Raw genomic sequence first — 23,700 nt, forward strand, 5'->3', positions numbered from 1 at the left:
AATTAAGATTCTTTAGAGAAATATTTAAAAGGAAGGATGGAAAAATTAGCAGTAAACAAAAATTCAAGTTTAAAATTATGGATGGATGAAACACTATAGAAGAAAATTTTATCACAAAATATTGCAATATGTTGAAATAAAAAGTCATTCTACTATCATAAATACTTTTGTTTTTGTATATTCACTTTGAGTCTCAAAAAGAATTTTGCAAGGTAATTTCCTCTTCATCAGTGAAACACCTGTTTACTGTTTAATCAACAATATTAAAGTGTGGATGCAAATATTTACTAAATATACTTTTCTCAAATAAATGCAAATCACTATTTCTGAAAAGGTTTAATTCTATTTAAACTCATTAGAATATTTATATTTAAATATGCCAGTGTAATCTATATGTATTTAGCAAGTAGGAGCTTCTCGAATGAAGAAACAGTCTGAATTGGTTTTATAAATAATGAAGATGTAAAAAATTGAGCTTAAAAAACACAGCCAAACCACCTGTTTTTTAAAGTCACACCAGCCATCTACTTCTAAAAAGCCGTTATCAAAGCTATTTCTTCAAATTCAACATTTACTAATTCAACAGATGGGTTTTTTAAATGAGGAATGTAATTTTACTTTCAACTCACTGATTATATACTCAAATGGCGGCTTAAAAAAATAATTTTAGAATACACAAAGACCTGAATTAAACCATTCTCAACATTTTTTCAGGACTGTTTGCTAACTGGCTTGTTTTTATTTACATATGAGCTCTAAACACGTCTACAACATGTAGTACACAGAAATAATTATTTGCAACTAAAAAACCTGTCAAGTAAACCCCCAATGTAACATCACTGCTTTTTCCTTCTCTTATAAGAATCATTACTATGAACTCGAACTCGCTGGTACACAGAGGATGCTATTTTCATGCTGTCTTTCTTTGTAAGCGTCTTCTCTACTGCTCCAGGTTTCCAAAGTAACAACTGTGCATCTTCTCCTCCAGTTAGCAAAGAATCATCCTGCATATTCCAACAGAAAGAACGGACTGTAGCAGCATGCCCTCCCTGAAGCCTGGTCACATGGACCAATCCTGATGTGGTACAGCTCATTATGTGAATAATTCCTGTGTTTGTTCCCCCAACTACAAACAATTTGTCCGTCTTTTCATGATATAGGCCGCCAATCAAATAGTCCAAAATCCCTTCTTTCACATTAATTACTTCTCTGACATCCGGGATGTTCAAACATGTAATTGGTTCATCGGTATCCAGATGATTAAGATCCCACCAACAAAATCCTTCATCGTGTGTCATGCAGTAAATCTGTTTATAATCTTTCCCAGACCAACCAATATAGCTTACTGATGAAACTGAGTTACAGGTTGTAACCAGTGCATCTTCTTCATTATCAACAGTAATATCAAATACATTTACCAGGCCGTCAGTTGAACCTGAGACTACCATGTTGGGATTGCTGGGATGGAAACATACTTGAGTGATATCATCACTATGTGTCTCTGAATATGCACCAAGTGGGTCTTTAGTAGTAGACAAATCCTGAGAATTAATTCTTGCATCCCAAAATACCAACAATGCATCATCATCAACTTTTTCTGTACCAGCACAAATGACATGATCATTACAGCTGATATCAAAACTGATAAAAATATTGGAAGGGTAACCCTTGAACAGCTGGACAGGTTTTTCACTGGCTAATCGAGCATCCCAACATTTTACAGTGCCATCAGTGCATGAGGAATACATGCTGTCACAGGAATTTGCAAACTTGACTCCATTAAGTCCAGGATATCCTCTAAAGTCTCGTAGTACATTTAATCTTTCTTTATCATATATTCTGATTGATCCATTAGAACATAAAACAGCAACCAAGCTTCCTTTTTCTGCTTGTACAGTCTTTGATGTGTCTATGCCAAGCAGATAAGTAGGCTCTTTAGTTTCTGAGGAACGTTTAACAATGTTCAAATTAGCAAATTGTTCCTCAATCTTCTCCATATCAGGAGTGCATCCAAGGGTAGTAAAAATCTGTAATAAAAACAAAAATTAAAATTAAACCCAAAGCGTCTCTACATTGTGATTAAATCAATAACATTTCCCTCTGAGAGCTGGCACAAAACAACAGAACTAAAATCTAATATTTTAATCATTTCCCTACCATGATGTAACTAAAACTCAGTTGCCTACTTCTAATTCAATCACTTTTTATATACTGAATCTACTGCCAGTAAGAGAATTTTAAAACATGTACATACCTTGCTTAGTAATTCCTTTCAGCTCAAACTTAATAATTGGTCCTACGCACAGTCCTCAGCATTAGCCAGGATCTCCACTTTGAGATCATCTTGACCTGGCCGCAGCTGCCTTAACAACTATAGAATCTAAACATAGATGTGTTAGCAGAAAAATGGTCCCTCAAAGATGTTCATGCCATGGGGCTTCCCTGGTGGCACAGTGGTTGAGAATCTGCCTGCCAATGCAGGGGACACAGGTGCGATCCCTGGTCTGGGAAGATCCCACATGCCGTGGAGCAACTAAGCCCGTGCACCACAACTACTGAGCCTGCGCTCTGGAGCCCGTGAGCCACAATTACTGAGCCCGCGTGCCACAACTACTGAAGCCCACGCACCTAGAGCCCGTGCTCCACAACGAGAGAAGACACCACAATGAAAAGCACTGCAACGAAGAGTAGCCCCCTGCTCGCCGCAACTAGAGAAAGCCCGCACACAGCAACAAAGACCCAACACAGCCAAAAGTAAATAAATTCATTAAAAAAAAATGTTCATGCCTTAATCCCAGGAACCTATGAGTATGTTAGGTCACATGGCAAAGAGGAATTGAGGTTGTAAATGGAATTAAGGTTGCTAATCAGTTGACCTTAAAATAGGGAGATTATTCTAGATTATATGGGTGGGCCCAAAGTAATCACCAGTGCCCTTAAAAGTACTGACAGAAGAAGCAGGCAGAATATGAGAGTCAGAGGGAGATGTTACTATGGAAGAAAGGTTCAGAGAGATACACTGCTGGTTTGGGCAAAGGAGGCCAATAATTGGGTGGCCTCTAGAAAGCGGAAAAGGCAAGGGAACAGCCTCCTTTAGAGCTTCCATGTGAAAGTGCAGCCCTGCTAACACCCTGATTTTAGCCCATTGAGACCCATTTTGGACTTCTGACCTCCAGAGTTATAATAAATTTATGTTGTTTTGAGCCACCAAGTTTGCAGTAATTTGTTACAGCAGCGATAAAAAAACTAATAGAGGTACCCAGTAGGAATTCTGGAGATGTGCTTCTCAGGCAGTAGCAGCTTGTAAATGTTGGAGATGCAATCTGAGCTTAGGCATTCTGGCTTCAGGGACTGTGCTCTTAACCACCACACTAGATTGCCTCTCAATGGTAGGTTGTATACAGAACAAGTTCAAGGCCAGAAAAATATGCATGCCTAGTGACTTTATCACAAACTTTTCTATCTTGCTTTCACCAATGAATATTCCAGCCTGCCTCACAAGTTCACATTTTCATTCTTAAGATGAAATGCTTTTTTTTTTCTGTTGCTTTAGTGATAGCTTTTTAACCGTCTGTCTTTTCATCTTTACAAGGAGAAACGAATACTAATTCAAGAGTTGTTAGAAGGATTAACTGAAATAACGTGTCTGGCATATCATGATACACATTCAACAAATGTTATGTAAAAATGACCAGTATTACCATTACCAATACCACTAACACCACATGGGGAAGAATTTGGATCTATCAGAGTGGCTCCAAACAAAACAATTAAACCAAAAGGCAAAAAATATTTATAAGTTGCACTGGGGTTCAAAAAAAAGAATAAGGGGCTTCCCTGGTGGCGCAGTGGTTGAGAGTCCGCCTGCTGATGCAGAGGATACGGGTTTGTGTCCCAGTCCGGGAGGATCCCACATGCCGCAGAGCGGCTGGGCCCGTGAGCCATGGCCGCTGAGCCTGCACGTCCGGAGCCTGTGCTCCGCAGCGGGAGAGGTCACAACGGTGAGGCCTGCGTAACGCAAAAAAAAAAAAAAAAAAAGTAAAGAATAAGCATCCTCCCCAACTTTAAATTTTGACTATTTAAAAACTTACAATAGGGCTTCCCTGGTGGCACAGTGGTTGAGAGTCCCCCTGCCGATGCAGGGGACGCGGGTTCATGCCCCGGTCCAGGAAGATCCCACATGCTGTGGAGCGGCTGGGCCCGTGAGCCATGGCCGCTGAGTCTGCGTGTCCGGAGCCTGTGCTCCGCAACGGGAGAGGCCACAACAGTGAGCAGCCCGCGTACCGCAAAAACAAACAAACAACAAAAAAAACCTTACAAAAGTTGAAAGAATAGTACAACGAACACACACACATATAGCCTTTCACCTCCGAGGTTCAACAACTTGCTTTCTTCTATCTCTATAAGCACACACACACAAATTTTTTGATGAACTATTTGAAAGTTAAATGCAGACAAAATATCACTTCATTTCTAAATACTTTCACACAGAGCACCTCCCCAATCTTTTGTTTTCTTAACACTGAATTTTTTTATAAGTTCAGGCCAGTTGTCTGATAATATGTCCCATATTCTGGATTTTTCTAATTGTTTCCTACTCATGATTAGATTCCAGTTTAATATTGTTATCAGGGATAAAATTTAGGTGATGCTGGCTACTTTTTTTTTTTGGCTGCATTGCATCTTCGTTCTGTGTGCGGGCTTTCTCTAATTGCAGCGAGCAGGGGCTACTCTTTGTTGCGGTGTGCGGGCTTCTCATTGCAGTGGGTTCTCTTGTTGCAGTGCACAGGCTCTAGGCACGCGGGCTTCAGTAGTTGCAGCACACGGGCTCAGTAGTCGTGGCACGCGGGCTTCAGTAGTTGTGGCACGTGAGCTCAGTAGTTGTGGCTCATGGGTTCTAGAGCACAGGCTCAAACTGTAGCGCACGGCCTTAGTTGCTCTGCAGCATGTGGGATCTTCCCGGGCCAGGGATTGAACCCGTGTCCCCTGCATTGGCAGGCGGATTCTTAACCACTGCGCCACCAGGGAAGCCCTGGGTACTTCCTATTGCATCACATCACAGAGACTCATAATAACAAGCTTGATCACTTAAATTCTTCTTGGTGCTCAAACTGTCCCCAACTTGACGACTGAGAAACTCCTCAAGCAGCCAGCTTCTGATATGTCATTATCACAATTAGTATGTGAGCCCTAAATGGAACAACTCTGTATAAGAATAAGTCTGAAAATGGTGAGCATCCTTCAAGTATTCTGAGACTAAATGACCATTTATCTCCACAGCATAACTGTTGGTTTTACAACCAGATAGGCTAAAATGGCTTTCTCTACTTAAACATGTCATGCTTGCTTCTGTCTCAGGACTGTAGCAATAGCTGCTTCTCTGCCTGGAATACTTTCTGTACCTTTTTTGTGTAACTCCTTCCTGTTATTCAGGTCTCAATATGTTACCTCCCCAGAGAGAGCTTCCCTGATCAACCAACCTAAAGTAGCCTGTCACCCCCCTATTATACTGCCCATTTGATTAATTAAAAAATTAAAAATGCTTAATTATAAAATATTTCAAATATACAAAGAAGTGTAGAAAAAAGGAAACAGACACCCAAGTACTGTACATATTACCCAGATTTAACATTTTGCAACATTTGCCTCAGTTTTTCACTTAAAGAAATGAAACCTTATAGACACAACTCCTATGATTAAGAAATTTTTTAAATGGCATCACAATTATATGTAGCTTTGTTGCAATTTGCTCTTTTCACTCAATATTTTTTAAAAACCTGATTTTACTGGTGAGGTGAACTTATTACCTGACTCTTTCTTGCTTTTTTGTTATCAATATGATTGTTGAATAAATGAGTGAATAATTGATTCAACTTTCATGCATTAAGAGCTGAAGAGTTCCAGGAGAAACAGAATAAATCTAAAATGATATTGCATGTGTCTGTGTGTTTGCAGGGGGAGCTGTGCTTATGGAAATTAGTAAAATAATGGTATTTTTTTAGCAGTACTTTAAATAAAGTACAAAAAGGAAATACAGGAGACTTTATTTGTGAAAAAAAACTTATTTAACTTAATTTTTTTTTACTACAAGCTCTTCAAATACATCCTAAAATGTGTGTTCACTTAAGAGTGTACTACCTATACACTTCAAGGAAAAATCCTTTTTAATTCCAGATAGAAACAACTGCCCATTCTTGAAATACTAGTCAAAGTGTTAATGAGATTACAAAAGAAACAATTCTTTGCTACTGCTTCATATTGATCTCTGCATATGAAATATCAGATTTTAAACAATAAGAAAGTTTAATGTGACTTTTAAGTTAATAGTAAGTTATAGGACTATGACTATGCACTGCTACCCCCAAGCAGGACAGTAGTGCAGTACTCCTTCCCTCCACAGTGCTGCCTGGAGAGTCTGTTTCACACTGGAACAGTCCCCTGCAAGGATTCTGGGGATTGATGAGGCAAGCAGAGTGGGCCCAGATGGAACGCTACAACAAACACTTTTAAGACAGTAGTAATGGTAACAATCTCAATGGTTGTCCACCTGACACACTGTTTAAATGCAGCATAGTACTTCAAAAAAAAGACAGATGTTAGAAGGTAGGTAGCTCCTACAACACTCTCATGCTATAGAGTTTATATTCATTTGTCCATAGATACAAAGAGTAAAATAGTTTAATCTCTTAGGGAAAAGATGAAAACCTCTGGCTTATGCTTTAACACATTAATATGCAAGTGAATCATATTTGAAATATAACTTCCAAGGCTACATAGTTAATTTTAATTTAATATACTAATGGATCATTCTAAAATGAGGAATAAACCCTTTTACTTCTATGTATGCCCTTCTCTGTGTGTTCTTTGTATGACCCACTTCCCAGTCCTCAAGATAAGCCATAGGCTCTCTTTTCTTCTCACTTGACATTCTCACAAGGCAACCTCATTGACATTCATGTTTTCAAGTGCCACCTAAGTGCCAATGAGCTCATCTATTTACAAGTCCATATTTCCAAGTGTCTACTAGTCATTTCTCCTTGAACATGTCCCACTACACCTCAAAGTAAAACTGATTATTTATGCCCCCACCAACCTTCTCCTTAAAAACAAAATCAAAATATGCTTCTCAATGTTCTCCATGTTGGTCAATGGTATTGGCACCATGAAAACACTCTGATCCACCCAGTTCTCTAAGCCAGAACCTCTGGGGAATATCCAACTCTCCTACTCAGGGCTCTCTTCCAATCCATTTCTTTTTCTTTTTTGTTTTTAAAATCTTTATTGGAGTATAATTGCTTTACAATGGTGTTAGTTTCTGCTTTATAACAAGGTGAATCAGCTATATGTATACATATATCCTCATATCTCCTCCCTCTTGCGTCTCCCTCACACCCTCCCTATCCCCCCCACCTCGGTGGTCACAAAGCACCGAGCTGATCTCCCTTCCAATCCATTTCTAAATCTCACTTTTGCTGAAGGCTACTAAGAGTATATTGAACTATACGGTTCAATCTATTTCTGTAGATCAAAACAATATTGACAACTTCATATAGTTCAACCTAACAAAAACATATAAAGAGAACAAATAAGATTATCCATAATTTTAATCTTTTCTCTATTTATTTCTGTTAGATGCATAAAAGGAAGCTTAGTTAGCATTCTAGATCTCAACAGGCTAGTGAGAGCTGAGGATGTAGAGTGAGCCTTTCTTATATTAATACATACACACACACACACACACATAAATGAAAGAGGGGACAAAAAGAGAGGGACAGAAAAGAGTACTAAAGCAAAGACTAGGGAGGAGAAAAGAGAAATGAAGATAAGCCAAAAGAGAACAGCAGAGAAAAGAGAAAGTAATGGATGGAGTTACCGCCACTACCTGTTGGATCATATTGCAGTTCTTACTTTCCCAACACTGACATGAGACAAGGAGAAGAGGTCCAGGTAAAGGAAGTTTAGTAGAGTCTAAAGCTATGTTGGTTCACTTGGCTAAAGAGTTTTCATTAAAAAAAATTCCTTGTCCTTGAGTTAGTAGATGTAGCAAGCAACCATAACCCAATTTAAATATTGGCCTAACTGTTCTGAAAAAATTACTAATATCTCATCTTGACCCACCTGGTACAGATCAGGAAATAGCAGACCCCCAGCAGTGCCCTGGCATTGAGCCACCACCACTGCTGTTGTGGTCTTTACTGGGATACAGAATTCTCGTGTCTGAATAGAATGCAGTAGCTGGAAGACGTTTAGAAAGACACCCTAAAACAAACACCTTAGGGTAAGCTTCAAGGGGGTGAAAATATTAACTTCTTGGTGAACTGCCATCTTGAAACACATTAGAAGGGAAATGCTGACTAATCTCTCATCTGAAGAACTGTCCTTAGGTAATTAAGAGTTAGTTACTTGATAACAAAATCCCTAAATGTAAGTATTTCTTTTGTGGCTTTTGCCTTAGTAAAATTTAAGTTATCTTTATCAATCAAAATATTTTTCATTTTACTTCCTATTAAAAGAAACCCAATAAAATGTTATTTCTATATATAAAGTACATCCTAAATACATCTAGCCGCAACTAGGTGTTGCTCTTATTCCTGAATTGGCCAAGTTTGAATATGAAATCTGAAGGACAGCCTAGGTAGCTTAAATCATTCCATGATGGAAGAGGAAGTAGCTTTCTTTCTCATTTAAACAAGATGAAACAATTGTATTAAACGAAAACACACATTTTATACCTATTTATAAACTATTGATTACAAAAGGCACTGTACTAAAAGTTTTTGGCATATTACTTAGTAGGAAGTCAGAAATGAGCAGTATCCTTAGAAATAGATATATTTCTGTCTTTCGGGTATGAATAAATGTTCATCGTACCTGAAAGATTGGACAGCATAAGCAACAAATACTATTACATTTTCACTACTAAAGAATAAGAGTTGTACTTGAGCTGTATGTTGGATAAAGGACTAGTTTTCTTTTGAAACAATTTATCAGACTTGGGTCAGAAAAACTAATTCCCCACAGCTGAAACTTAATACTGCCCATTGACCGCCTAGAACTAGCTCTGAGGATTGCACAAGGCAGAGATTCGGCTAATGTCCCCAATGCAGGGAGAAGCTAAATGGGAAAAGTGATTCAGGAATGGGCTCTAATAACTTCACAATCCACACTTATAATTTAACTACAATAATGCTAACATATCTATGAAATTGGGCTAGGATGACTGAGTCTCTCAGAGAAGAAAATAATCGTAACTGGAGTTCAACAAATGCTAGGCGGTGTGCTAGAAACTTATTCATACATCTAATTTTTTTACCCTAATCATTTAACCCTATGAGACAGGTATTATTATCACCATTTTACAGAGGAAATTGAACTTCAGAGAAACTGAATAACTTGCCAATGCTCTCATGGGTAATAACAGGGGGAGTCTGATTTGAAACCCAAATTGTAACTTTAAAACCTGTGAACCCGTGTTCATTTCAATTCTATGCTATTCCTCTTCCATGTAAGTACTAAAATATTAGTGTCAACTTTAATTAAGGAATATGTCTATTAGGCTTTGACAGAAAGAATTACATATTAATTCTACATATAAGCAGAGGAGAAAGAAAGGGAGCAGGATGGGGGCTTCCCTGGTGGCGCAATGGTTAAGAATCCACCTGTTAATGCAGGGGACACAGGTTCGAGCCCTGGTCCAGGAAGATCCCACATGCTGCCGAGCAACTAAGCCCGTGCGCCACAACTACTGAGCCTGCGCTCTAGAGCCCACGCGCCACAACTACTGGAGCCCACGCGCCTAGAGTCCATGCTCCACAACAAGAGAAGCCACCGCAATGAGAAGCCCGCGCACCGCAACGAACAGTAGCCCCCGCTCACCACAACTAGAGAACGCCCGCACACAGTAACGAAGACCCAATGCAGCCAAAAATAAATAAATAAAATAAATTTATTTAAAAAAAGGGAGCAGGATGATTGAAAAAACACAAACACAGAAAAAGGTTACGGTAAGCAGCCACTACTTTTAATTTTTTTGTGTCCCATTTATTATTATGGAATTTGTATGAAATAAAGAATAATAAAAGAAACCCCTATGCAACCCATTACCCACCACGAACAATTACATTCCTCAAAACTTGGGCTTCCCTGGTGGCGCAGTGGTTGTGAGACTGCGGGGTTCGTGCCCCGATCCGGGAAGATCCCACATGCTGCGGAGCGGCTGGACCCGTGAGCCATGGCCGCTGAGCCTGTGCGTCCGGAGCCTGTGCTCCATAACGGGAGAGGCCACAACAGTGAGAGGCCCGCGTACCGCAAACAAACAAACAAACAACGTATTAGCAGTGGAGGGGTCAAACATATATCGTATTTTATTTGAAGGGCAATTAAGAAACTGTAGAGGACATCTAGCATGATGGAACCCCTCCAACTCCCCCCTCCCCCCTCCGTGTGGCATCAACGTTGTTTCAGTTGCCTGTAGCACCAGGGATGGATCCTAATTAACCTAATCATAGTAATGCCATCCTTTTAAATCAGTAATTGGTTCAGAAACCTTACATTTTTGCCAGTCCACGCATGTATTCCCCTCCTAACTAACAATCTGTTCACATGTGGAATGCTAATTCTAAAGGGTACCCAACCCGACTGATGGAAACAACTTTAATTCCATGTGTATGAGATTCAACATTTTCTGACTATTTAAGTCAATTTGCAGTGGAGTTTTTGTTAATGCAGCCAGAACCAGCCTAACTAATTAGAGATAATCAAATAAAGTCTTGGGTGTTATCACCAAGTACTGACTTAATGTAAGAGGCTCCTACAAATAAAGATATAGGGAACATACTTTAAAAAGTCAAATGTCATTCATATTTAAGATGGGGACTTTGATCTTTTGTTCCCTTTAGAACATTCTATCCTCTTCCCTTACCCACCTATTCCAAAAAATAGGATACACAAAGGAATTGTCTGAAGACTATGAAAACCTATGCTCAGTAATAATGGTAGGATCCCTGCTTCTAAAGACATCAACAAAACAAAAAAACAAACAAACCTCTGAAATGCTACAATATTTTAAAACTTAATATAAAACTCTATCTGGTAAGTTTCTGTGTACTTTAAAAATTTATCTATATTTTTGAATTTCTAAAATAGTCCCATGGTTCAAAATTCAAAAGGTTCCAAAACTAATATCTTAGAACATTTCTGTCCTCAAGCCCCTTTCTTCTCCCAGGAGTCGTCAAGTGTTACCAGTTTCTTATGAATATTTTCAGAGATTGTCAACTTGGAAATAATGCAGTGAAGTAATTTTCAGCTTGTCAATAATCTGTCAGTGTGATACAATAAAAAAGCAATACGTTTAAGAATAAAACATACTAATTTCAAGCCCTTGTTCTACCACAAACTAGCAAAGTCATCATTCTACAAATTAACCTAACCTCTGTAAGCCTCAGTTTCTTCATCTTTAAAATGGGGATAGAAATGGACATACTTGATATTGAGCACCTTTTATAGCCAAGTACAGTGCTAAATGCTGGAGATTCAGATGAGAAACATACTTGCTGCCTTCAAGAACTTAGGAGACAGACCAGTAAACAATTACACTATAGGGTGATGGTACAAGGACAGAGATAATCAGAGGATGACAGAGGAACACAAAGCAGAAGGAGGTAGTGGGCATAATTCTTGGCATAAAGAAAATAAGCAAATATTGATTTCCTTTCTTTCTAATAACTTCATTTGATTTGCCTTATTTCATTTCACATTCACATTTTAAAAATACCATTCTACAGCTTTTAAAAAATGAAAGCATTCTGTTACTTTTATATTAAAACTATTTTTAAAAAAATGAACCAATATGCAAAATTTCATGAACATGAATATTAAATCAGCAACTCAATTCTGAATAAACCACTGACATATCAAATTGAGTGGGTGCTTTTTAAGATTTCATTTTTCATTTTTTAATGAAAAATACATTTCTAAAGAGCAAATGAACTTCAGTATGTTTTTTTTTTTTTTTGCGGTACGCGGGCCTCTCACTGCTGTGGCCCCTCCCACTGCGGAGCACAGGCTCCGGATGCGCAGGCCCAGCGGCCATGGCTCAGGGGCCCAGCAGCTCCGCGGCATGTGGGATCCTCCCAGACCGGGGCATGAACCCGTGTCCCCTGCATCGGCAGGGGGACTCTCAACCACTGCGCCACCAGGGAAGCCCCCTTCAGTATGTTTTAGAAGATTATATAGTTTCACTGAAGTAAAACAAGCTCTCAGTGAACTTCTCCAAAATTCTTGTCTTTTAGTTAGGTACTAATCAGAAAGGCTTAAGATCTACCCTATTAAAAATACCCTTGAGGGGCTTCCCTGGTGGCACAGTGATTGAGAGTCCGCCTGCTGATGCAGGGGACACGGGTTCGTGCCCTGGTCCGGGAGGATCCCACATGCCACGGAGCGGCTGGGCCCGTGAGCCATGGCCGCTGAGCCTGCGCTTCTGGAGCCTGTGCTCCGCAACGGGAGAGGCCACAATGGTGAGAGGCCCGCGTACCGAAAAAAAAAACAACAACCCTTGAATCTAAAAATATGTATATGTATAACGGATTCACTTTGCTGTATACTTGAAACTAACACAACATTGTAAATCAACTATACCCCAATAAAAATTAAAACTACCCTTTGACCTCCTTGGACAAATCTGGGTCTGGGACAGGGAAAATACAAGATGAGCCTACAGCATTGAATAGTGCCTGAAAGTAAAGAAGTGCTTAAAAAAAAAAAAAAAGGCACAAGAGCCAGGATCTCCCACTGGTCACTCTAGACCAGTTTGGGCAAAAAAGCAACCAAACAATAAAATAAACACCCATGAATCCATACTGATAAAAATAAATGATTGAGTAAGTAAATAAATGAGGGAGAAGGGACATAGCTTCCTTACAGAAAAATTCCAACTAATATAAGCAGATACAACCTCCTCCAGGAGGTGGAGCTCAGTTCTCCTCTTCTGGAGTATAGGCTGGACTTAATTACTTGCTTCCAAAGAACAGAGTATTGAAAGAGTAAAAGATAGTAAATTCAACTAGAGAAAATCAGAAGACACCACCTTAACCAACTGATCACGGTCAGCATCTTTGGTAGTAAGTCATGTTGATGTCACTTGCCCTCTGATGTGATGTGATGAGAAAGATAGTTTACTTCTGTGGCATTCCTCTCAAAAATTCATAACCCCAGCCTAATCTTAAGAAAACGTCAAACAAACTCAATTGAGGGATAATTTACAAATACCTGGATAGTACGCTTCAAGTTTCAAAGTCGTGTTAGCAGAGCATTTGGAAGCAGTAGCTGCTAATGTCTAATGTCATGTGTTAGAGGCAAGCTCAGTGGCAAATGGGAAAAATCTAATGTTAGCTACAAAAGTTCTATACTGGACATTAAAGAACAGTCCCTGATATGCATTACTAATATGTCCTAGAGAAATCAATACCTTGGGATAAAAAGCATGCATTGGTTTAACTTCTGCAGAACATTTCTAAGAAAACTTTTAAATCAAAAATTTAGAGAGGGCTTCCCTGGTGGCACAGTGGTTGAGAGTCCGCCTGCCGATGCAGGAGACACGGGTTCGTGCCCCGGTCCGGGAAGATCCCACATGCTGCAGAGCGGCTGGGCCCGTGAGCCATGGCCGCTGAGCTTGCGCATCCGGAGCCTGTGCTCCGCAACGGGAGAGGCCACAACAGTGAGAGGCCTGCGTACCACCAAAAAGAAAAAAAATTTAGAGAAATTTGTGTGTATGTTTTAAACTGACACATAATTGGCCTTAAAACAATCTATCAAAGAACCATTTGTTTTAAATTGGGCAGAAGTGCTGCATATTTAGTGGAAGGTATGCTAAACTGACATCAGCTACAATTTCAATGTAATTTTAAATATCATATTCATTAATGACTGAGACAATGTCTTTGTAAATTAATCCTGGTTAGCGAGCCTGAATATGCTATTCTTGTTCACACGAATGTTCAAGATACTGGTTGCAGCAACATATGGCACTTCATGCATTAAATACACTAAAATTCTTAGGGAGAGCAGTTTTTAAAGTGCAGGAATTTGTTACCAAGGAAAAGAGGAAGGGGGTGGGAAGGAATGACACACACACTCTCTCATGCAGTATGAGATTATCCTTCAGGCTCCAGATATAACATTCAAAGTATCTTTAAAAAACAAAGACATTTTCCTCAATAACATCTTGAGATATCCAGTTTCTCAAGTAAATCTTTCACCCCAAAGTCACCCTTTATAGTAAGTCTATGAATACCCAGCTTCTTTCAACAAGAACAATGAACTGCCTTTGCCTTTCCAAAACAACCAGCTGGTTAACCAAACAGAGAAGAAACCAAACTTCTTCAGTCACCAGATGTCTTAATTTGGAACAGATAGTAGCAATGTGGAATAATCCAATTCTTGAATTGGTACTCTATGTTTACTACTTCTTTTTCTAATTCTCAATAGATGCTTTTAAAAATTAAGCAAATGGGCTTCCCTGGTGGCGCAATGGTTGAGAGTCCGCCTGCCTATGCAGGGGACACGGGTTCGTGCCCCGGTCCGGGAAGATCCCACATGCCAGGGAGCGGCTAGGCCCGTGAGCCATGGCTGCTGAGCCTGCGCGTCCGGAGCATGTGCTCCGCAATGGGAGAGGCCACAACAGTGAGAGGCCCGCGTACCGCAAAAAAAAAAAAAAAAAAGAAATTAAGCAAATGCTCTCTGTAATAACTGCAAAAAAAGGGAAGGGGGAGGGGGAATAAAAAGAGTAATGACCTATAATAGAATGATGTTAACATTATCAAAGAACAATCCACTTGAATATTATGTTATAGTTAGAAACTGATAAGCAATATCATTAAATCCCTAGGACTTCCCTGGTGGTCCAGTGGCTAAGACTCCATGCTCCCAATGCAGGGGACCCAGGTTTGATCCCCGGTCAGGGAACTAGATCCTACATGGAGCAACTAAAGATCCTGCATGCCACAACTAATACCTGGCACAGCCAAATAAATAAATATTTTAAAAAAATCATTAAATCCCTATTCAATAATTCAGAAACGATTCTCGAATGGCTAACATGACAGGCCTAAAACACCCTGGATTTGGCAAAGTCCCTGCTCTCAACAAAGAGCAGCGGGGAGACAGACAGATATATAGACAAATAACTAATTATAATAATGAAAATAGTGATAAAAAATAATATTGGGTAAGGCAAGAAATGGGGCAGGAATAGCCTTTTAGATTTGGTCATTAAAGGCAAGCCTCTCTCATGAGGTGAGATTTGAGCCGAGACCAGAATAAAATGAGGGAGCAAAGTACTGGAACTTGTGAACCAAGAGAAAAATAATGAAATGAAAATAAAAACAAAAATAAGCAAATGGGACCTAATTAAACTTAAAAGCTTTTCCACAGCAAAAGAAACCATAAACAAAACGAAAATTCAACCCTTGGAATGGGAGAAAATATTTGCAAACGAAGCAACCGACAAGGGATTAATCTCAAAAATATATAAATGGCTCATGCAGTTCAATATCAAAAATACAAACAACCCAATCCAAAAATGGGCAGAAGATAATTTTCTCTCCTGGGCAGAGAAAAATAGCAAGTGGGCCAGTGCAGCTAACACTGAGTCAGAGAAAGAAAGGGATGTAGGAAATAAGGTTGAAGAGGTAGCTGCAGTCAGATAAGAGCTTTGCAGGTCCCAGTAAGGACTTCAGATTTTATTCTCAAGAGAGAAAGCAAGCCACTGCATGTTGACAGCAGGTGAGAAACGTCTGTGAAGAGATTCCTCCAGCCGCTGACTGGAGAACAGACCTAGGGCAAGAATGAAAGTAGTAAAGAGGCTTGTGCACAATTCTGGGCAAGAGATACCAAAGTAGGGAGAAGTCGCTGGATTCAGGCCACAAGTATGAAAGAGGAATAAACAGCATTTTCTCATTAGACTTCAAGAGGGGTATGAGAAGAAGTGTCAAAGATGATTCTTAGGTTTCTGGCCTCAGCCACAAAGTGAATAGACCACTGGCATGTTACTTTTAGGATAATTACAAGATGATTAATTAGATAATTAGACAATTATCCAACGGTTTAAATAGTCTTTATAAACTGTGGTATATTAGTACAATAAAATTATACACAGCAAAAAACAAAACAAAAACCCACACACCACTGGTACACGCAACAAGGTGCATGAATCTCAGAACTGTTTAGTGACCGAAGCCCGACACAAAACGTTGCTACAGAATTTCACTTACATAAAGTTTAAGAACAGGTAAAACAAATCTACAATGGTGGCAACTGGAATACTGGTTATCTTTTGGGGGAATCCGGACTGGGGAAGAAAGCAAGAGAACTCTGTGAGTCGTGATTATGCACAGATGTATACATTTGAAAAAACAAACAACTCATCACGGAGGAGAATGACCCTCTGCCTCCATCACGATTCTCACACGGAGTAAAAAGCATCAACAGTCTACTGCTGGAAGAGAAACAGCATGGTGAGAAATCCCCTATCTGGCACATGCCAGCAGTGCCTGCTAAAAGTTGCGAGTGGAGAAGGACAATGAGGAAAGCCCTCCAGCATCCCAGGCCCAACACTGCAGTGGCTTATTAACATCAGACAAAGGAGAGGTCTGAACAAGCACTATTAATTCACTCAAAATTATCATAGACCTAAATGTGAGGGCAAGAACTACAAAACTTCTAGGAAAGAAGCAGAGAAGTTATGACCCTTGGGTTAGGTGAAGATTTCTTAGAATCCAAAAGCACAAACCAGCAAAGAAAAACTTGAATTAATTAAAATTTTAAACTTCTCTGCTTTCTGAAAATCAGTTAGGAAAATAAAATGTCAATCTCTGATCAGTTAGGAAAATAAAATGTCTGTCTCTGGGACTTCCCTGGCAGTCCAGTGGTTAAGACTCCATGCTTCCAATGCAGAGGGCGCGGGTTCAATCCCTGGTCAGGGAACTAAGATCCCACATGCCGCTGCAGTGCAGCCAAAAAAAAAAAAGTCAATCTAAAAGAAAAGAGGTGAAGCTCAAGGTACCAGAAATCAAGTTTATTTGGGAACAGCAGAGTAATTGCAATTTGCGACAGCCAAGCTGCAACGAGTTACAGGCAAGTCTATTGAAGGTTTAGGATGGGTTCCTTTTATGGGCAAGCAGTGCAAAAAAGGAGAGTCCAGGGCTTCCCTGGTGGCGCAGTGGTTGAGAGTTCGCCTGCCGATGCAGGGGACACGGGTTCGTGCCCCAGTCCGGGAAGATCCCACATGCCACGGAGTGGCTGGGCCCGTGAGCCACGGCTGCTGAGCCTGCATGTCCGGAGCCTGTGCTCCGCAACGGGAGAGGCCACAACAGTGAGAGGCCCGCGTACCGCAAAAAAAAAAAAAAAAAAAAAGGAGTCTAGTTGGGGGCCATGCAGCAAGTCACTGGTTCGAAGATGGGAAGAGATTCTTGGAGGATGCTCATTAGTCACAGGTTAAGTTTCGATAAATCTGTAAATTTGATAATTCTCTAAATCGGGTATTCATGGGAAATCAGTCTCTCAGTGTTTAGGTTTTGTTTTTCTGAGGGCACATGAATGGGTCTACATTTCATATCCTTTGGTTCCATTTTAGATTAAAATCCTTTCACTCTTCCCTCGCTTGAGCAGGATCTTTCTCAGACAGTATCGCTGATCAACCTTATTGCGTGGGCATTTGTTTAGTCAGAGATGTTGTTAGATGTTGGGCTGTGTGTCCCTTGGAGCTGCAGAGGACCATTCTAAGATGTTCTGTTCCACCGAAGAGGGAAATGGCAAGTGGATTTTTGGCTTCATTTGAACAACATGGGGAATCTCAGTCATAGTCCTCTAAGGTGGTCAGGTTGGTTTCCATGGTCAATTGAGCCTCATGATAAGCCTTAGGAACTTTATCCTGTACGTACATCTGAGGGAAAGACATTTGCCTACTGAAATAAGACAGCAGAAATTTCATTAGGAGGATGACACCCAGGGTCAGAAGTCCAGTTATGGTTACTGACCGGAACAAACTTCTCAACCAGTTTCCCCAGCTACCTATATTTAATAGGTTGAGAATGTCCCAAGTCCTGAAGCTTGGCCTATTTCAGTTAACAGATTGATACTGTCCATCATTTTTTATTTCTTGCATTATTTTTCCCCATTTGTTAACATAAAAACAGCCTTCTGCCCCAAGCAGAGCACAGGTTCCTCCCTAGTGTGCAATGAGGAGGTGTAGTGCTCTGTGGTTTTGTAAGACTACTTGCGCTAGGCTGTCTGTTTGGGTTTGTTGATTTTCAAAGGCTCTAAGAGAAGCATGAAAGGTAGTTGCCATGACTACAGAGAGGTTTCAAATTGCTTTTTCAAGTCCGTTACTCCAACCCAAGGGGAAAAAGACTCAGGCAAAGGCACGCCCAAACCCCTTTCTATCTACTATGGGGTTATTTGTGGGCATCCATTCAAAATTATATCCATCCCAGCTTTGACGTGCTCTTTTAAGTTGTTAGGAGAAAGAACCCAGACTGGGTACATAGGCAGTGGAAGGGCAACGACTCCACAACGTCCCTTCCATTTAAGGAGGAGTGTTTCTGCACAGAAAGAAATAACCAGTGTTTTCTAAAGACAGGATGTTACGTGGGCCCCCTTTTTTTTCCTGGTATAAAAGAGCTCTCAGGATCAAAAACATGGTCATTTACACATAGCACATGACAGTCAGCATGGTGGGAATGGCTGTAAGAACATTTTAAATTTCTATACATTTGGAATAACAGGTGAGTTTGATTATTGCGGGTGAGTTTCTCATGGAGGTCTGGGGAATCTCCAGGGAGAAGGTAAGTTGAATTAAGTTCCCACCATTCACCAGATTTTTGATCAACTCCCTATTAAGTACCATCGAAAGGAAGCACATCCGCTTCCCATTCCCTGGTACCATTATAATTTTCATTATCCCACCACAGAGATACATTAATGGAGGAGACATTTAGTCTTCTTGATTCCAGCAGGGAGTGAATTCATGATCATCTGAGTCATATAGAATTGTATAGTTACAAGCGTTTAGTGGGAGGGATGCCAGAGTTTTGCCAGTACCATAAATGTTTTCGAAACACAAAGAAAGATTTTGGGTAAGAGTCCAGACTTGATTAAGGGGTATTCCTTTATGGGCAGGGGGCACCCAATGGAATGCTGTAATGTCTGGTGCCAATTTGCTGCAAGGAAGAACATGCACCTCTTCAAAGGTACCAAAGGAAAAGCCTACATCTCTGCCAGACAGATTTCGCCATCCTTCTAAGGTTAATGGCCAGGTTACCAGTTCAGGTTCATCATGAATGTTATTAGCTCTGGCACAAATCAAACAATCCGTAAGGCTGGCAGAATCAGGGAGTTTTGGTAAGGTGCACCAAGGGATGCGCTAAAGCTAATGAGCAGCAAGAAAGCCAAAGAAAGGGCAATTAGAACTTTAAGCAGCATGACACAGGCCTGTCTGGATATCCTGGGAAAGCTGTCTACTTCTGATGTCATCTGCTTCAGTAGAAAATTTTAGCTTTGAATCACCAGTTAGGTTGCAGATGTACTCAAGTTTGGGGGCCTTTTTTTTTTGCGGTACACGGGCCTATCACTGTTGTGGCCTCTCCCGTTGTGGAGCACAGGTTCCGGACGCTCAGGCTCAGCAGCCATGGCTCACGGGCCCAGCCGCTCCGCGGCATGTGGGGTCTTCCCGGACCGGGGCACGAACCCGTGTCCCCTGCATCAGCAGGCGGACTCTCAACCACTGCGCCACAAGGGAAGCCCCTGCGGGCCTTTTTATAGAAGAGACGCATGAATCCAGGAGTCCATCCCTTGGAGTTTAGCGACACAGGGGTTAGTCAGCAACAGCTGGTAGGGGCCCTTGCAACAGGGTTGGAGGGAAACTTTATGGATATGCCTTCTCCAACAGACGAAGTCACCAGGCTGCGAAGTGTGGTGTTTGACATCTTTGTCTCCTGGGAGCATGCTGTGGAAAGATTATTCCTCCAAAGCATTATTATTGTCAACGGATTTAATTAGACTTTTGCAAATCTGAAATATATCCCCATTTATTATTTGTAGGTCAAAGGAAGCAGGGAGTAGATGCGTTGGCTGTCCTATAATTATTTCAAAGGGTGAGAGCTTATGAATCCTGAATGGAACGGGTCCAAGATTTAGAAGAACCAGCAGAAGTATTTTTGGTTGAGGTATTTGGAGATTTTTAACTAATTTAGCCAATGGATCTTGATAATTCCATTTGTATGTTCAACCAGTCCTGAAGAGTGAGGATGATAAGCAAAATGAAAATGTTGTAGAACTGGCCAGACAGCACAGATTTGTGAAAGTAATTGTCCAGTAAAGTGGGTTCTCTGGTCACTATGGAGTTCCAGGGTGGTTCCTCAAATGGAAGTAATCTTTTTTAAAAGGACTTTAGCTACAGAAGAGGCAGCTGCCTTTCTACATGGAAATGCTTCAGTCCATGTGAAAACATGCACACCATTACTAGCCTCATATATTTATATCCATGAGACAGGGACAATTGTATGAAATCCATCTGCCAGAACTCAAATGGTCTATTGGGTAAATCAAAATGTCCCCAGGCAGTGTAGATAGTCTTCTCTGGGTTGAATTTAGGACAAGATATGTGTTTTTTGTGGCCTTGCCGACGTTTCTCCACCAAGATTCATTCATAAATATTACCATTTTCTCACTGGACCAATGGTTTAATTCATATATGGTAGTTAAAAAGGGAAATTTTAGATTTTTTTTGGCAGGACCAATTAATTACTGGGTCCAAACCAGAGTCCCTTTACTTCACAGTACCAACAGCCTTTGATTTTCCAATTCTGTTTTTCTCTTTCAGAGGCCAACTGTTGTACTTCCCTGGCTAGTTCCCTTAGGTCCTCGCCAGGGGGAGTAGCCTTCTGGACAATGACAGAGGTTTGGCTTATAGATCTCAGAAGGGTGGAATTTTTTGCAGGAATACTGGTGAGGTGGTTTCCTTTGGCTTCCAGAAAATCAGACTTGGAATGCCCAGGGACTTTAATGACAGCTAGAGCTGCTGGCAGCAGTACAGCATCCAACAAATTTTGGACATAAGGGCCATTCTTAATTTTAACTCCACTAGAAGTAAGGAAACCCCACTGTTTCCATAACATTCCAAAGCCATGGGCTATCGATACCAAAGGCATGTCAACTATCTGTACAGACATTTGCCGTCTTGCCTTTGGCTAAAACACGTTTGAATGAGAGCATGTAACTCCTCTTGTTGGGCTGAAGTGGTCGAAGGCAAGGGTGCAGCCTCAATGACCTGGCATACCTGGCACAGAATTTGCCATTCTCACTTTTTAGGTAAGAACCATCAATTAACCAGATCAGCATTCACCAAGGGGGTTTCTTGTAAGTCATCATGAGGGGTCAAGAGGTGATCCATCAAAGTCAAACAGACATGGGGAACTTCATCAATGCAAGAGGGAAGAGGGATAGCAGGGTTTGAGACTGTTATAATGAATAAGAGTCATATGAGGGAAGGTTAGTAAGAGGATTTCATAGGTGGTAAGACGTCTCGCTGAAAGGTTTTGAGTGTGGTGCAAAATTTAAGAAAGGCTCAACAGGCTAAGGTACAAAGATGATCAAGGAGAATCCTATAACAGTCTCTTCAGTAGCCTTTACTAAAAGAGTGGAAGCAGGCATCGCTCTAAGGGGTGGGGGTGGAGTACTCTCAGGCCACTGAATCTCACTGTTGGCTGTAGAAACCTAAAGGTCAGTGATAGTCCCCTTGTTTTTGGGTAAGTAATCCGAGGGCATTCCCTTCCTTCTCATATACAAAAAGGAAAATGGGTAGCTGATAATTTAGGTGTCCAAAGGCAGGTGGATTTATTAGGCTTTCTTTCAAGACCTTAAAGCCCAAGCTATCTTGATCATCCAAACAATGGGGTCAGGTTGGTGTTCTTTAGTAAGGCGTATAGGGGCTGAACCACTAAGGAGAAATTTGGGATCCAATTATGACAATGACTAGCTAGTCCAAGAAAGCCTCCAGAGAATTTTCTGTCATTTAAATCAGCCTTTCAAACTTGTGAGAAGTAAGAAGGCCTCAGTAAAGCCTTGAGGCATGACTGTCCAGATGTACTGTTGTCCTTCAGGTAAAGGCAAAGAGACACTGACTACCCCTTTCAACAGGGACACTAAAAACCCACTGTATAAGTTGACTAGAATGTAAAAGTTGCTTCCAGTATGGATGGATACCAACAGCATGTGGGGATTAGAAAAGACAGGACGGCAGAGAATTACAATGTTATTTATTGCCCTACGGTCTTGGACAAATCTCCATCCTCATCCTTTTTTTTTAACAGGCAAAATAAGGGTATTACAAGGACTAGCACAAAGGATAATAAGTCCTTGGGCCTTATGGTCCTCTGTAATGGGCCTTACGCCCTGGATATTCACAGGATATTTGTTTATTCTTAGGAGAGGTTTTGTGTGGTCAATCCGGATCATAATGGGAGGGGCACCATGAATTGTGCCTTTTTCTGTTAAGACTTTTGTCCAAAGATTAGGGAATTCCAGGTTTAATAGGACAGATGAGTACAAAGTTTGGACTGCCTTGGTTTGTAGAGTGCCAATAATGGCAAAAGGGGTTAAATTTTCCTAAGTGTTGAATTCAAACTCAAGGGATATTTCTGCCTTTTCAGAGAAAAAAAAAAGGCAGCATTGTATTTCTCCAGAAAATCTCATCCCAGTAAATGTTTGGGAGCAGGCATTTTTCTTGCAAAGGTCCAGACAAAAAAATATGGGCTGAGAAATAAGGACACATTGCAGTTTTTTAAAGACTCCCACTGTTTGAACATACATATTACTCCAAGAAAGGGACTGTTTAATTGTAGTGGGGTTGAGCACTTATAAGAGTAGCTCCTGTGTCAAATAATACTGTAAGGAGGGACTTTCCTGGTGGCGCAGTGGTGAAGAATCCGCCTGCCAATGCAGGGGACACGGGTTCGAGCCCTGGTCCAGGAAGATTCCACATGCCGTGGAGCAACTAAGCCCGTGCGCCACAACTACTGAAGCCTGTGTGCCTAGAGCCCATGGTCCACAACAAGAGAAGCCACCGCAATGAGAAGCCCACTCACGGCAACAAAGAGTAGCCCTGGCTTGCCTCAACTAGACAAAGGCCGCGCGCAGCAATGAAGACCCAACACAGCAATAAACAAACAAACAAACAAATAAATAAATGTATTTTAAAAAAGAAAATACTGTAAGGAATTGGTCCCTGATCTGGAGAGTAGTTTCCTCCAGTCTATTTAATGGCAGAACAAGGAACAGTCCCTGTGTGTCCTTGGAGTCCCATCATTGGGGGTGGGTTTGGCCATGGGTTCTTAGAAGGTTGTGACTATTTGGATTTCAATTTGTAGCCATCTTTTTTCCATGGTCAGGTTTTTTACAATAATGACATAGTTCTGTAGGACGGATTTGCTTTGGAGTTTCTATCCGTTGGTGTTGTAGATTCAAAATCTTAGTTGTCTTTTTTCTAGAGTCACCTTCTATGGTGTGAGCTAATTTATTAGCCAGATTGACAAGGTCAGGGGTGAACACTGTCTCCCATTCGATACAGGTTCTTTTGACCAACAAGGATAAGTCCTTGTGCAGGCAATTTATACACATGGAATTAAAAGCCACCTGAGTGGGGACTTC

General features: G+C 40.7%; 1 protein-coding gene across 8 annotated transcripts in view; it reads right to left on the reverse strand.

The window, feature by feature from the left end:
* Window positions 1-719: 719 nt before the first annotated feature.
* The window catches only part of LOC308613962 (WD repeat-containing protein 89), a 104,787-nt gene continuing 81,806 nt past the window's right edge, over window positions 720-23,700 (reverse strand). For 5 of the 8 annotated variants that reach the window (XM_081228131.1, XM_081228133.1, XM_081228137.1 and 2 more), the window contains one exon: window positions 720-2,027. In XM_081228131.1, the coding sequence (XP_081084257.1) occupies window positions 837-2,027 (1,191 nt within the window). In that variant the 3' untranslated portion in view covers window positions 720-836. Of the gene's footprint in view, window positions 2,028-2,254; window positions 2,339-4,091; window positions 4,157-17,418; window positions 17,961-23,700 lie in introns of those variants that run through there. The other 3 variants (XM_081228132.1, XM_081228138.1, XR_014015358.1) reach the window with 3 other exon arrangements.

This window comes from Mesoplodon bidens (assembly GCF_964165515.1).
Source record: "Mesoplodon bidens genome assembly, chromosome: 3".
Classification (NCBI taxonomy): Eukaryota; Metazoa; Chordata; class Mammalia; order Artiodactyla; family Ziphiidae; genus Mesoplodon; species Mesoplodon bidens.